Source organism: Papio anubis, chromosome 12 (genome assembly GCF_008728515.1).
Source record: "Papio anubis isolate 15944 chromosome 12, Panubis1.0, whole genome shotgun sequence".
In the NCBI taxonomy this organism is placed as follows: domain Eukaryota; kingdom Metazoa; phylum Chordata; class Mammalia; order Primates; family Cercopithecidae; genus Papio; species Papio anubis.
Window position 1 is genome coordinate 87,034,032 of NC_044987.1, and position 13,399 is coordinate 87,047,430.

Consider the following 13,399-nt stretch of genomic DNA (forward strand, 5'->3'; position numbering starts at 1 on the left):
ATCTTTGTCATATGATATTATTATTATTATTATTATTATTATTATTATTATTTTTAGACAGAGTCTTGCTGTGTCGCCCAGGCTGGAGTGCAGTGGCGTGATCTCTGCTCACTGCAAGCTCTGCCTCCCGGGTTCACGCCATTCTCCTGCCTCAACCTCCTGAGTAGCTGGGACTACAGGCGCCCGCCATCACTCCCGGCTAATTTTTTTGTATTTTTAGTAGAGACGGGGTTACCGTGTTAGCCAGGATGATCTCCATCTCCTGACCTTGTGATCCGCCTGCCTCGGCCTCCCAAAGTGCTGGGGTTACAGGCGTGAGCCACCACGCCCGGCCTGTCGTATAATATTATTTTAAGGCCCAGATAGCAGTCAAAAGAACTTGGGTCCTAATTTGAACTGTCAGTTTCTGGTCATGTAACCTGGGCAAGTGACTTCACTAGCCCAGGATTGTTCAGATAGATACCGTAAGGGCCATATAATTGTTTATTGAATAAATTGAGAGATCTAACACTGTGCACGTCAGTTGTCCAATCAATAAAATGAGGTCAGTGGGCTACAAACTGAGTTTGCTAAATCTGGTGACACATTCAGACCTTATCTCAGAAAGAAGAGATGATTTAGGTGATTTCAACGCATGAGGGGAATCAGTGAGCTAGATCATTTGTAAGGTACTTTTTCTATCCAAATTTGAACTCCTTTCAGGAACTGTAGATCATTTGGAAACTAAACTTGGAATTCATGCAATTATTTCCCATGATTTTAGGGGAAATAATTGCATGAATTTCAAGTTTAATTTACCAAATGATCTACAGTTCCTGAGCCAAGGTAAGGATTTATAGTCTTCCAGCCATCATATTACTTAGTTATCTCTGACAAAGCTTTAGGTGGACTTTTTCATACATCAAAATGTCCTTCAAGATCATCTCTTTCTGCTAGGCTGCTTTCAGAGCTCTGGGACATATCAAATCCATTATGTGTTCATGGTATCCTTCCCTGAATAAATCAGAGTGGAGGTGGGATGAAGGCTCTCCATGGATTTCCGCATCTTTGATTACTTACATGACTTTGGCAGCTCTGCAGAGACCACTGACTTGTGTGCTATCTAAGACATAACGGTATGCATCCAATCCCTCATTTAAAACCACATCTTTCTAGGAGCTGCTTTCTAGGAGGAAGATGGATGAAGTAAATATATCAGGAAGATGCCCAAGTAGATACACGACTCCCTTACCCAGGATATATCCCAGCTTAGTTTCTAGAGCTAGTATCCAGAATTCTGAGTTGGTGCAAAGACACAAAGGACCCAGACACCAATTCCTGGCATGCTCCCAAATGAAATGCTATTTTCAGGAAAGTTGCAAGTTTGGAGTGGATCCTTTGGAGGAAGAGCATTGAATTGCACAAGGAAAGCCAATAAACATTTTAGTCCCCAACAGGGACTATAAGCCTTGTAATTACGTTTTAGACTGTGCTTGTCCATCCTCTTCTTCTCCGTATCTGTAAACAACATGTTAGCTTTGGAGGTTTGTCATCCACTGTGTGTCTTTAGAGAGGGTGTTCCTCATCACAGCATCTGCAGTATTATAGCCAGTAACAGCTCGAAAAGGCAAACTTATGAAATGGCTTCTAAACATACTAAGTCCTAATCCAAACAATTTATAACGTTTCTTAGTCAATAACTCTCAGAAGTCAACTGACTTGGAACTGCCCTAAACAAGTTAAGAAAGGAGTCAGACATCATCCATTGGGTTAATAAACTAAAGTGGAAGGAAGAACATGCAGGTGAAAAGTTTCAGATTCTAATATCTTCAGTGACTATATACTTATGTCTGGATAATTCTGTATCTTGATAGTGTTTTAAGTGTGATGATAATTATAATAATAACAGCTAAGAGTGAACAGTGATTTGTAGATTAGTGATTAAAAGAAGGGCGTTGACATTAGACAGACCTAAGTTTGAACCCAGCTTTGCCACTTATTGGATCTGCTAATTTAAGATAGTAAATTAATTACTGATGCCTCAGTTTCCTTATCTTTAAAAGAAAAATAATCATCTTTGCCTAGAAAGATTGTTGTGAGGATTCAATGAACTATGGAAATGCAGAATCCTCACCATAGTGAGCTCAACAAGGTTAGATTTTATTATTAATGTATATGATCCTCACCAAACATTTTAACACTTTTTCCGTTTTATGATTATGAAAACTGGGCTTCAAAAAGGATAGGTGACAATTAGCTATTTGAAAATCTCTCATCGGTTAGCAAAGATCGAAATGATTCTAAAGTAGCACTCCTGGAAATGAATTGTGAGATTCATGGCCATCTAAAGAGTTGTGGTCAAGATCTTGTAAGAAAATGTGCCTGTAAACCATCTGATAATGGGAGACCTAGATTAAATCTGGGTGGTAGCTATAACATGGGGAGGCATAAATTTATAGTGGACTTTGGAATCAGAAAACTTTGGGTTTCAAGTTTAGCTTCCCCACTTCAGATTTTGTGTGTCAGTTTGGGCAAGTTACTTAAATTCTCTGAGCTCTAGTTTTCTTCATCTATCTCTGAGAGTTGCTTTGAGGGTTAAGTAATATATGCCAAATACAAAACAAATAACAGCACTAGATGAACGCAGAATAAATGTCATCCCACATAATTACAATGTGCATATCCTTTCCCATGGTGTAGTAATGACAAACAGGAAGAGTTTCAGTAATCTGTTGGGTTAGTGAGGTCAGAACAGGTATTTTAAGCAATGCTGAGTTAATGACTAGAATCTGAACTTTTTATCTTTTTCAATGGAGTTATGGATTGCTAGTGTAATGGGGTTGTGCTGGTGATACTAAAGATAAACGTTAGAGTAATAGCAAGCTCAGTCAATAGAAACATGCTTACCATGCCCTGGCCTTCTCAGTATTTGGTCCTTTCCTCACTTGGCAGCTTGTCTAATGGCAAATGTGAATTTTAAACATTTTCTCCCAATGCCAGTTTCCTTTTGCCAGGAAGGAAACCACAATGGCTAATGTTGACATTGACTAAATTAACATTTCTGAATCTATGCTGTGTTAATAAGTGCTTCTCAAATGTTCTGTTGTTAAATATGTGTGGGAAATGCTACACAGTAGTATTTACGTGCTTTCTCACCAGTATACATCACAGACACCTTCATATTACATGTCAGTTTTATAGATACTTCAAAATACATTGACACTTATCATTACTTCAAAATCATAATTTTTTTTTGCTGTTAGACCTTATTTAATGCATTAAAAAGCATATATATTTACTATATCACATATGTTATTTTAAATGTTTTTATGACTGTACATCAATTCCTTTGGCTTCCTTTGTAATCTTACATGTTTATTTCATTCACTTAGATTTTTTTGTTTTTGTTTTTGAGACAAAGTCTCACTGTGTCACCCAGGCTGTAGTGCAGTGGCTGATCTTGGCTCACTGCAACCTCTATCTCCCAGGTTCAAGTAATTCTTGTGCCTCAGCCTTCCAAGTAGGTGGGATTACAGGTACATGCCACCACGTCCAGCTAATTTTTTGTTTTTGGTAAAGACAGGGTTTTGCCATGTTGGCCAGGCTGATCTGGAACTCCTCACCTCAAGTGATCCACCCGCCCTGGCCTCCCACAGTGCTGAGATTACAGGCATGAGCCATCGCGCCTGGCCCCATTTAGACATTTTTATGAGAAGGGTTTACATAGGCTTTACCAGACTGCCAAGATAGTTGAGTCCATGGCATAAAAGTCATTACAACGAGCAATTCTTTTTTTTTTTTTCTTTTTTTGCATATCCAGCCCAGGTTGGAGTGCAATGGCATGATCTTGGCTCACTACAACCTCTGCCTCCCTGGTTCAAGTTATTCTCCTGCCTCAGCCTCCTGAGTAGCTGAGGTTACAGGCATGAACCACTAATTGTCTGTATTTTTAGTAGAGACAGGGTTTTGCCATGTTGGCCAGGCTAGTCTGGAACTCCTGACCTCAAGTAATCCACTCACCTCGGCCTCCCAAAGTGTTGGAATTACAGGCATTAGCCACCGTGCTGGGCATCAGAGCAATTCTTAAACATTGATTATGGAAGTTATTGGCAAGGAAGAAGTCCTTAGCAGAGGAGGAAGGTGAAAGCAGAAGAAATAATTGTTTCCTACTAAAGTAGCCAGAACAACAATGAGCATGCAAGGTAGAGAACAGTCAATTCAAGAGCCCCTGTATAATTAGAACTCCATCGCGACTTCCCTTTTTATTTCTCAATTTTCTCCACATTCCCTTTCTTTTCTCTATTCACTCACCCTGCAATGCCCTATCCCAAAGGCTTTGGATGTTTGTGGCACATTTCTGCAATCACCTGATTTGTGAATTTTTTCCTCGTAGTAACCTTATTACTTAGAGACAGGAGGTGGTTGATATATTTCCTTAAAGCTGCAGGAATCAATTCTAACTCCTTTTGGTACTGATGAGCAAGGTGCTCCAAGGAAATTTCTAGACAGCATAACATTATAACATGCACTCTGGGAGCAAAGATCTCAGAGCATTTTCTGCTGCTGTTTAGGAAAATTGTTGGATCGCCTTTCCGAGGATGCGAAGATTTTGGAGTGGATTTAATATTCACTCAGAGGTTAAAAACTTTGACAAAGTACATTTTACTTCCTGTAGTGGTCTCGGAAATGCCCACAGTGGGTGAAAATGTCCCATACAAGCTACAGCTTTCTCCCAGCTTCAGGCTGAATTGTTAAATCCAGAGGTCACATGTCACTAAACTGCTGGTTTTTAGAAACTAGACTTTAAAGATTTTTTATTTTTAAATTAATATTTTGTAATATATTTTGCCATTTGTCTAAAATAGAATTCAAGAATGATGTCTGTTATCCCCAGTGCATCAGAAGTTATTTTAAATATGGCATCTTTATAAAAGTCAATAGCTGCCTCATCAAAGGGCAATCATGTCTAGTGTGGGTGGCTGTGCCAATTGTTTTTGAACTACTGCAGCAATCTAGCCAATCCCAGGGAATGGCTTGCAGTCTTCCTACACCCACATTTTTTTTCTTAATTATCTCCACCAGGCTGAGTTAGTTAAGGACAGATCTATAGCATTTCCTGGATGTCAAAATGCCCACACACCTTCTGCAATCCTTGGGCTACCCGCTCCCTTTCATGTTTCTTTTGGTTTGTCCATCTAATTATCTATTATCATGTGTATATAATGCATTATTCATGAGACCCACGCCATTTCAGGATGTAATATCTTTGAATTTAAAAGGAAATGACCTGAAAAATTAGAACTTCTGCTTGCCCAAAGAAAATAAACAGTAAATTTGATAGTGGGTCTTCCATTGCACCACCTGTTTTTAAAAATAATCCGCAGAAATTTGAGATCACTCTCTAAATTAAAACTTTCTCAGTCATCATTCCATAAATGAACAGGTTCAACACCAAGATTCCTTCTATTCTGGGTTCGAATATATTACTTTGATTTTTTTCACGATATACTTCTTAACAAGTTAAAAATTTGTGGTACCCCAAATTGTAAATCATCAAAAGTTAGGGTAACTTAGCCTTACTTTCCCCAACACTGCAAGAAATGGTTATAGACTATATCTTTTATATCACTCAAACTTGGGACGGAAATGGAATATGGAGGTTATTCTGAGAACGTCTCTTTTGTTTTATGTGTGAGGAAGCAGAGATCAAGAGTGACTGATTGACTTTTTTAGGTACTGACAAGTGGTTGGAAGTAAAACCTAAACTCAGGCTTTTAATCTTATTCACTGTGTTCTCTTGAAAAAAGGAATCTTATGAGTCTAGAAGTCTGTCCCCTTCTAAGGATTGGAACAAATAAAGAGACCAGTCTTTGTCTCTAGGCCGCAAGATCCACCAAGATAGGGATCATTTGGTCTTATTTATTCTTGAATCTCCAGATTGTAATACAGTTCCTAGCACATAATGGCAAATAATGTGTTGCAAATTAATACTTACAAAATAAAATTATGAATGCTGGAGTCTCTATAGAAAGTATACCTTTTGGGCAAAACGGGAAATGGTCAGCCAAGCTCATGATCCACATAAGTATCAGAACATCTACCAAGATAAACAGGTACCCAGCGTTCAAGACTGGGATGAAATTCCAGAGGGTCAAAAGAAAACAAGCCAGCATGAATTCATGTATCAGATATGGGCTGGGCTAAGTGACTTCTGAGAACCTTCCCAGACCCCAGATTCTATGACTCACAAGTAAAAGTAATGTACATCTTGGCTTTGGCTCTTGTTATTCTCTGTATTTGTTTTTTTGGGGAATTAGCAACTATGACTTAGATGGTATGTCAACTAGAGGAAGAGTTCTGCTGTCTTTGAGTTTCTAACTGAGGCAGAGGGAAACACTGTCTTAGGAAGGCTAGTTAAAACTTTCCATTAGGCCTGAAAATTTCGAAAACTATTCGTAGACAATGTTTTTAATTTAATTAAATAAATCAAAATAGGAGAAAATAATGTCTACAGCTCCTCTGATGCCTTAGTGGAGTTTAAGGCAGCATGGTCTAGAGAGGAACAAACACAAATTTCCTTAAAATTTGAAGAAAGATTCTGAGTTAGTCTTTACATCTTACTGGTAGTGTAGTATTAGATAATTCTGCACCTTACTTTTCTCATCTGTAAAAGGTGATTGGTGATTCCTCCCTTACATGACTGATAAGGAAATCAAATGAAACCTGTAAAGAGCTGTCAAAGTACTATATGAATCTAAAGTGTTATTACTAGGAAATACAAATAAAGTCTGCACTGCCGCAGAAAAATGTCTTCTAGGACTATTTTATAATGTTGGAAAGAAAGAAGAAAAAAATATCCAGCAGAATTTTAAAAACTCAGAATGAACACTCTAAAAATTACCAAATGAGATTAGAGGCAGGGATAAAGAATTCATCCTTCCATCTCTGCACCATAGTGTTTTAGGGGTATTAATCTTTATGAAACACGTGTATCTTTCTCAAAAGACACTTGTTAAAGCAGCAGCTCTACATTCCAAAGTAAAAGAGGAAAGATGTCATATTTTTGAAACTATAATCACCTTTAAGCCAAAAAGGGGAGAAATTTTTTTGTTGTTGAAAAATTTAATCTTTCTTGCTTTAAGACCTCTATTTCCATAGCACTCAATGATGGTAAGCTTTCACTAGATGCTAATGTTTATTTTTATTGCTAAGTACTACGCAATGTTCTTGACATAGATTATGGCATGTAAATTTAAGAGACTCACTGCTTGTTAAATTCCCACTAGAAAACACACACAGAGACACACACGCCCATACACACACACACACACACACACACACACACACACACACACACAGAGCAGTAGCAGATCAGCAGAGAAAGACACCAGCCAAAGAAAGATAATTTGAGATACTTCTGAGGTAGCAGTTGTAAAATTAAAATAAGCAACTCATTAAATTATCCATAGAGTGAAAAGAAAGCTGCAAAAATAGATATTTTTCTGGCAAGTCAGTGCTTTTCAGAACAAATTTAGTTTTCAGCAGAGCTTTTAAATCTGATGATATCAGTTCATATTCATTAGAGTTATTTAAATGGTTAGACTAGTTTGTCTTAATTAAAATCAAAGAGTAGCTTTACTGGCCTTTGATAGAAGTATATTTAATAAAAAATATGCTCAGTTAGACATCATTTTAACTGACAGATTGTAAGCAATATGATCAAGTGAATGTTACTTGAGCAAGTTTGAGTCTGGTCCCAAAAATCACAGAATTAAAAAATAAAAACCCTTTGTAAATCATGCTTTAATGCTGGTTTTCCCTTATTTCTGTTTGTTGGCTGATTATCTATTTTGTGGTCATCCAGTCCCTTGCCTTCTTTCTCTCACTGCCTGATTTTGGAATGTTGTTTCTTACTAAAGCTTCCCCTAGAGGACAGGCCAGGAAAAGGAAAGAAACTAAATTCACCAGCTTCTCTTCTTATTAAGAATTTAGATCAGAGATTTGATGGGGAAAGAGACTGGCAAATGAAACGGGAAGCTTATGTATGTTGATTTTAGATATTTAAAAGCCTTCTTTCCAATGTACAATAGGCAATTGAAAAATAATATTTTATAAGCCAACTAATCACTTGCTTTTAAAATCCCCACTTACTACCTTGAGCATATACATTAGATTATGTTTTAAAATAACTAGTACTCTGGTTCAATCAAATGAAAATGCTATATGCAAAGAGAACGTCATAATGATACCTCCTATTTTTGAAGTGCCTGCTTCCCAGTTTGCAAAGCCCTTATGGACATTCTCTTCAATCCTCCAAAAATTGCTGTGTTGTAGGTCTTACTATCAATGACACTGAAAAAGCTACTGGCAGGATGCATATATTCTCATCTGAATCAATACTGGTATACTCCATTGGGGGAGCTAGACCAAGCTAAAATCTCACATACAGAAATATTAATATGCAAGACCAGGGGGTATAAAAGTAGGCTAGGTTACTGTTGATTTAATAGCAGCTAGGTTAAAATTCTCTCTTTCCTCTTTCTTCCCTTCTCTCTGTCACCTTCTAGTCTTCTGACTGATTCCAAGCAGGACAATTGGAATGTCTTGCCTTCATGCTGAAGAGCTCTTGGTAAATACACATAAACAGTGAATATCAGGTGCAGCATTCTTAAAGTGATATTCATTTCCACAACACTTTAGGTGAAACCATGTCATCTTACAAGTCGAGTTTGTGTGTGTGTGTGTGTGTGTGTGTGTGTAGAGGATGACGTGACACTTTTGAGGTTTATTTAAGTTGTTAAAGATCTCAAGGTTACAAGACTTAGACTGTTAAGCATTTTTCCTCCCAGGGACACGAAATCTACAATTTTCTCAGTTCAATTGTCAGCTAAATTGGCAAGTCAACTAAAAGGATAATATTCCCTTAACGATGCATTCATTTGAAGCCCTAGCAACTGTATTAGGCAGCAGCGAGTATTCTCTAGCAAGGGATGGCGCGGGGAGAGGGAACTCTGCAATTTAGAGTGACAGATGATTTCTTTCCCATCCATCAAGCTGCCTCAAAATGTCACAATATTTACACCTCTTTCTTGGTGAATTAGAATCCAGAGACAAGCAGACAGAAAGAAAAAAATAATAATTCCGGCCGGTTGCCGCCTGATTGGGAAAAGCAAGCGTTGCACCTTTAAATTCTGCTCCTCCATTCCCCGTTCCGCGAACCCCCCCTCCCTTCCCGGGATTTTGCAATAAATCTCCCAGTTCTGCGTTCAGCCCTGCAGATCCGTATTTAAAACAGCACCATCTGGGAAGGGTGGGTGGCGATGGTGATGCGGGCGCCTTGGAGTTCCTTTGCAGCACGCTTGGAATTGCATCAGACTGATCAGAAATCCCCCCGCCCCCAAGCCCAGCCCCTCCCGCCACGCTCCTTGGCCCGCCCCTCCCCTCCCCTCCCTTCGCGTAGATCTGACTGAGAAAACGACTGGATCTCGGAACAATCTGTGCCCCATTCGCTGCAGGCTTGCTCCGTAAACCCTGCCCTACGCTCCCTTTGTGTGCCGAGCAGCCTATCACCGTCATCTGATCCTAGCGCCTGTTTTTTATTTTTTCCTTCTAAATTTCCACAATATCCTCGCGTCGCCTATGAATCCACCTGCGCAGAGTTGGGATTCTTTCTTTCGTTCGTTAAAACAGCCGAGTCTTGAGTTTCGGAAATAGGTTTTTCCTACGTTCCCCTCACCCCTACCCCAAGCCCTTGCCTTTTAATTAAGAAGAGCTGATCCGGGGAGGAGTCCAGAACCACCAAGCCCTGGGGCGAAAACTGCCACCGGGCACGGCTCTGTGGCCGGAACAAAAGGCCTGAGAAGGGGGTGGGGGTGAGGGTTATAGGAATTGTGGAGAGGCTGGTGGCCCCCGCCCAGGGGCGCCTAAGTCCCTGAGCTTCCCGAAGAGTGGCAAGAGGACAACGCAGCCGCGCGTTCCGGCAGTTCGCGGTCCCTCGGGGGTGCAGGCGGGGGCGGGAGAGGTAGAACACTGGCTGGGCGGCTCCGCGCCGCTTCCATCTCACCCGCCAAGCCCCCCACCTCCACCCCACGCCAGTCGCCAGGCCCACCCGGGTGGCGGCGGTGGCTCAGCGACTAGCCAGCCACCCTCCACCGATGCCTCTGGACGCAACCTCGCCCTGGCAGGGCGGTCTACGCGCCCAGCTGATTGGTGGCTCTGTCCAGCCGCCGCACGGAGCTACGAATGTTCTTCTCCACCGCCTCTAGCCGCCCAGGCCCCCTCGCCCGGCCCGCTCCCTGGCTCTTCGGTCCGGAAAGGACCTTCTACTCCCAGGCGGAGGCCCCCCTTTCCCTGAGTTACCCCGACTGACTCGGACCTGGGCTCAGTGAGGCATCCGGCCCGGCTGGGGAGCGGAGCGCGGTCTCGGCAGCTCCCCTTCCCTTGAGAAAGCGGGAGCCCTCTAAGCCAGCGCCCGAAACTCGCGGGAAGGGAGGACAGAAGGAAAAAAAAAAAAAGAAAACACACACACACACACACACACACACAGAGAGAGAGAGAGAAAGAGAAAGAAACATCCAGCGAGGAGCGAGGGCGACGGAGAGGAAGAGATAGAATGAGGGAGGGATGGAGGCTGGAGGAGGGGGCGGGGTGGAAGAAGGGGGGCGGGAAGGAGGGAGGGAGGGGGAAAGAGAGGGAGGGAGGGATACAGAGAGAATGAATCCTTCTCACTAGAAGAGCTGAAATTACCTTGATTCATTTTTGTGTTGGAGGTTTAGCTTTACCTCCTTCCCTCTTCCCAACCTCCACCTCCTGTTTCCCCACCGCACACCACCTCCACCGCCTAATTCTAAATGCTACAAAGTCAAATCTTAGGAAATCGAATGTTGTGCAAAAGCTTCATAATTAGTAATGAATCTACTGTACACACACACGCGCGCACGCACACACACCAGCAAAGAGAACGGAAAAGAGGGAGGTGAAGGGGAGAAAAAGAGAGATAAATCTTACATTTGAATCAGACATTTGCAGGTCCAAGTTAACTAAACTCATTATATCCGCAGGAAGACTGAGTTTTTTTTTTTTTCCTTCTCGCTTTGCCCCAGGGTTCTCACCTAGGGCAATTCAAACTGAGCAAATACCAAGAAACAACCCCCTCTCATGCTCCCCCTCTACCTCCTCCCCTCCACCACGCGTCCTCTCCGGAAGACAGAGTATCAAAATAGCTCAAGAATTGGGGATGCAGGGGGTCCCCGCCCCGGTGCTTACCTTCTTTGCGGCTTACACCACCCCGGTGGCTAGATCCTGGAGATAAACACTTGCATTTCCCAAAGTTAACCCAGTATACCAACCCGGAGCTTGCCAAGAGTCTATTCCAGCCTACACCGCTAGGAAGCCAACTTCAGCGAGCTCAATGAGGGGACCAAACTGGGGCTCGCTTTCCAAACGCTCCTCTCCAAAATCTGACTCTCTCTCCAGCCCCGATCTCAGTGTGAGCCGAACCTCAGAAAAGACGCTTTTTAAGGGCGACACGGGGTTGGCTTTACAGCGGGGCCAAGAAGACTACCTGGGGGTACCGCCACCTCGGACAAATCCGTTGGCTCTGTCCAAGGTGCTGAATGGACTCCAATCGCCCGGATTACACACCCGGCACAGCAGGAGGAAAAGGCTTTAAAATCTCTAATTAAGTGATACTTGATATTGCTCTAGACGGTTTCTTCCACTTCCTTACGTTTTGTCACGTGCGGATGGCTTTGCCAAAGCCATCCGGTTAATAGTTGATCACATGTTGATGAGAACCTTTTCTTCTACGAGAGGATTACCCATTTCATTACCAGTGATATGCACTTCTGACTTATTTCTCTCCCCCAACCCCAACCCCCATCTACACCTAAACTCCCAGTCTCTACCCCACCCTTATCCCCACTCCACCCCCTAACCCCAAACTCTAACGGCATTATTGTTTTTAGATGGAAATTAACCCCCTTGCAAATGTCAATTACATGCCCACATATAAATCATAGAATATGATCATACACCATACACATAAAGAAAAAGAATGGAATGCAAGACGGCTGGGAGACAAGCATCAGCCTTGAACAGCCAATATAACATCCCCCCCTCCCAGCTCCAAGTTTGTTCCACGCAGCTCCACATAGCTGTGTTAAATCTCAAATGATTCCAATTAAAGTTGCACTGTGTAAAAACCCGATTCCCCTGGCCTGAGTAGCTGCTGTTCTTTGGTGTGTGAAGTGCTAGGAAGAGCCGTGATATGCCCGTTGTTAAGCAACATGTCAAGATTTTTCAATTATAATGCAGGGTTTATTGCTACTCACCATTGTGCCTTTGCTGTCCTGGAGACTCAAGTGTCTTAAAATCTCGTCTCCCCAACAGATGCTGGAAGGTAATGTGTCTTGTTTGAAGTCATCATGTGAGAAGTTCGGCTTTGCTCAGTGGATCGCCCACCACTTGGTGTGACTTATGAATCTAATAACCCTTTGCAATATCCGCAAGCTTAAACTCTCAACCACCTTGGCGACTACAGAAGACAAAGCAACTGGCATCGATGTCGAAAAACCTATAGATTTACGCAAACGCCCTCACTCCGAGAGACACGTTTCCTTTTGAGTTCTTACGTGATTCTAATGAATGAGCGAGGTTACCAATGATTGTCCAACTGCCCTGCTATGTATGTAGCAGGTGTTTCCTAGGGCTGACTTCTAACCGCCCGTCACTGGGTCCTGGCACAGAAAGTTCCCAGAGAAAGTGAGGAGTTTCAGGGTACCCCTACAAACAAAACAAAACAAAAACAAAAACCCAGCCTGCACACCGCTCCCTTGCCCACTACCCAGGTCACACCTGGGGCTCCGGCGAAGCTGAATTCGGCTCAGGAGATTTCCCTGTCGCCAGGTAAGAAAACCTTCGCCTTGTCAGGCTAGGGCGGGAAGACCGCTGGGGAACTTGTTGCTTATCAGCGCCAGCGGACTACCGCTTTAATAATAATACCAGAAAAGCGCAGAAGGGAGGGGGTGGGGGGCGGTAACGGCGACGACTAACCTTGCTGTTTACGTGACCGACGCACTGTGACTCCCTGGGTAAAAAAAGGAAACTTCTTAGAAAAGTTCGTGCCCCTCCCCCTCCCCCATCATGACTAAGGGTCTCCAGCCGATGAGGTCGTGAGTGATGATCAAATGGGGACTGGGGGGAGGGGGGCGAGTAAGTGACTTGTCCTTGGGAACATCTGCATGCGTCGAAGCGCTCATCAGCCCAACAACTTTCCCTTTTCCTCTTAGGTACTGATGACTAGGCGAGAGGCACCAAGGCGAGCCACTAGTTGCCCACAGAAACCTGTGTAAGCCGAGCTCTCGAGCGGCTGAGTTGAAGGAAGTTATGACTGCGTTTGCTTTAATGGGTTATGGCTTCC

General features: G+C 42.7%; 1 protein-coding gene across 3 annotated transcripts in view; it reads right to left on the reverse strand.

Moving 5' to 3' along the window:
• Positions 1–12,971, reverse strand: part of BDNF (brain derived neurotrophic factor) — a 70,745-nt gene extending 57,774 nt beyond the window's left edge. The window contains exon 1 of one of the 3 annotated variants that reach the window (XM_017948540.3): positions 12,312–12,971. In XM_017948540.3, coding sequence (XP_017804029.1) covers positions 12,312–12,314 — 3 coding nt within the window. In that variant the 5' untranslated portion in view covers positions 12,315–12,971. Of the gene's footprint in view, positions 1–10,986; positions 11,154–11,244; positions 11,678–12,311 lie in introns of those variants that run through there. The other 2 variants (XM_017948542.3, XM_017948538.3) reach the window with 2 other exon arrangements.
• Positions 12,972–13,399: the final 428 nt, after the last annotated feature.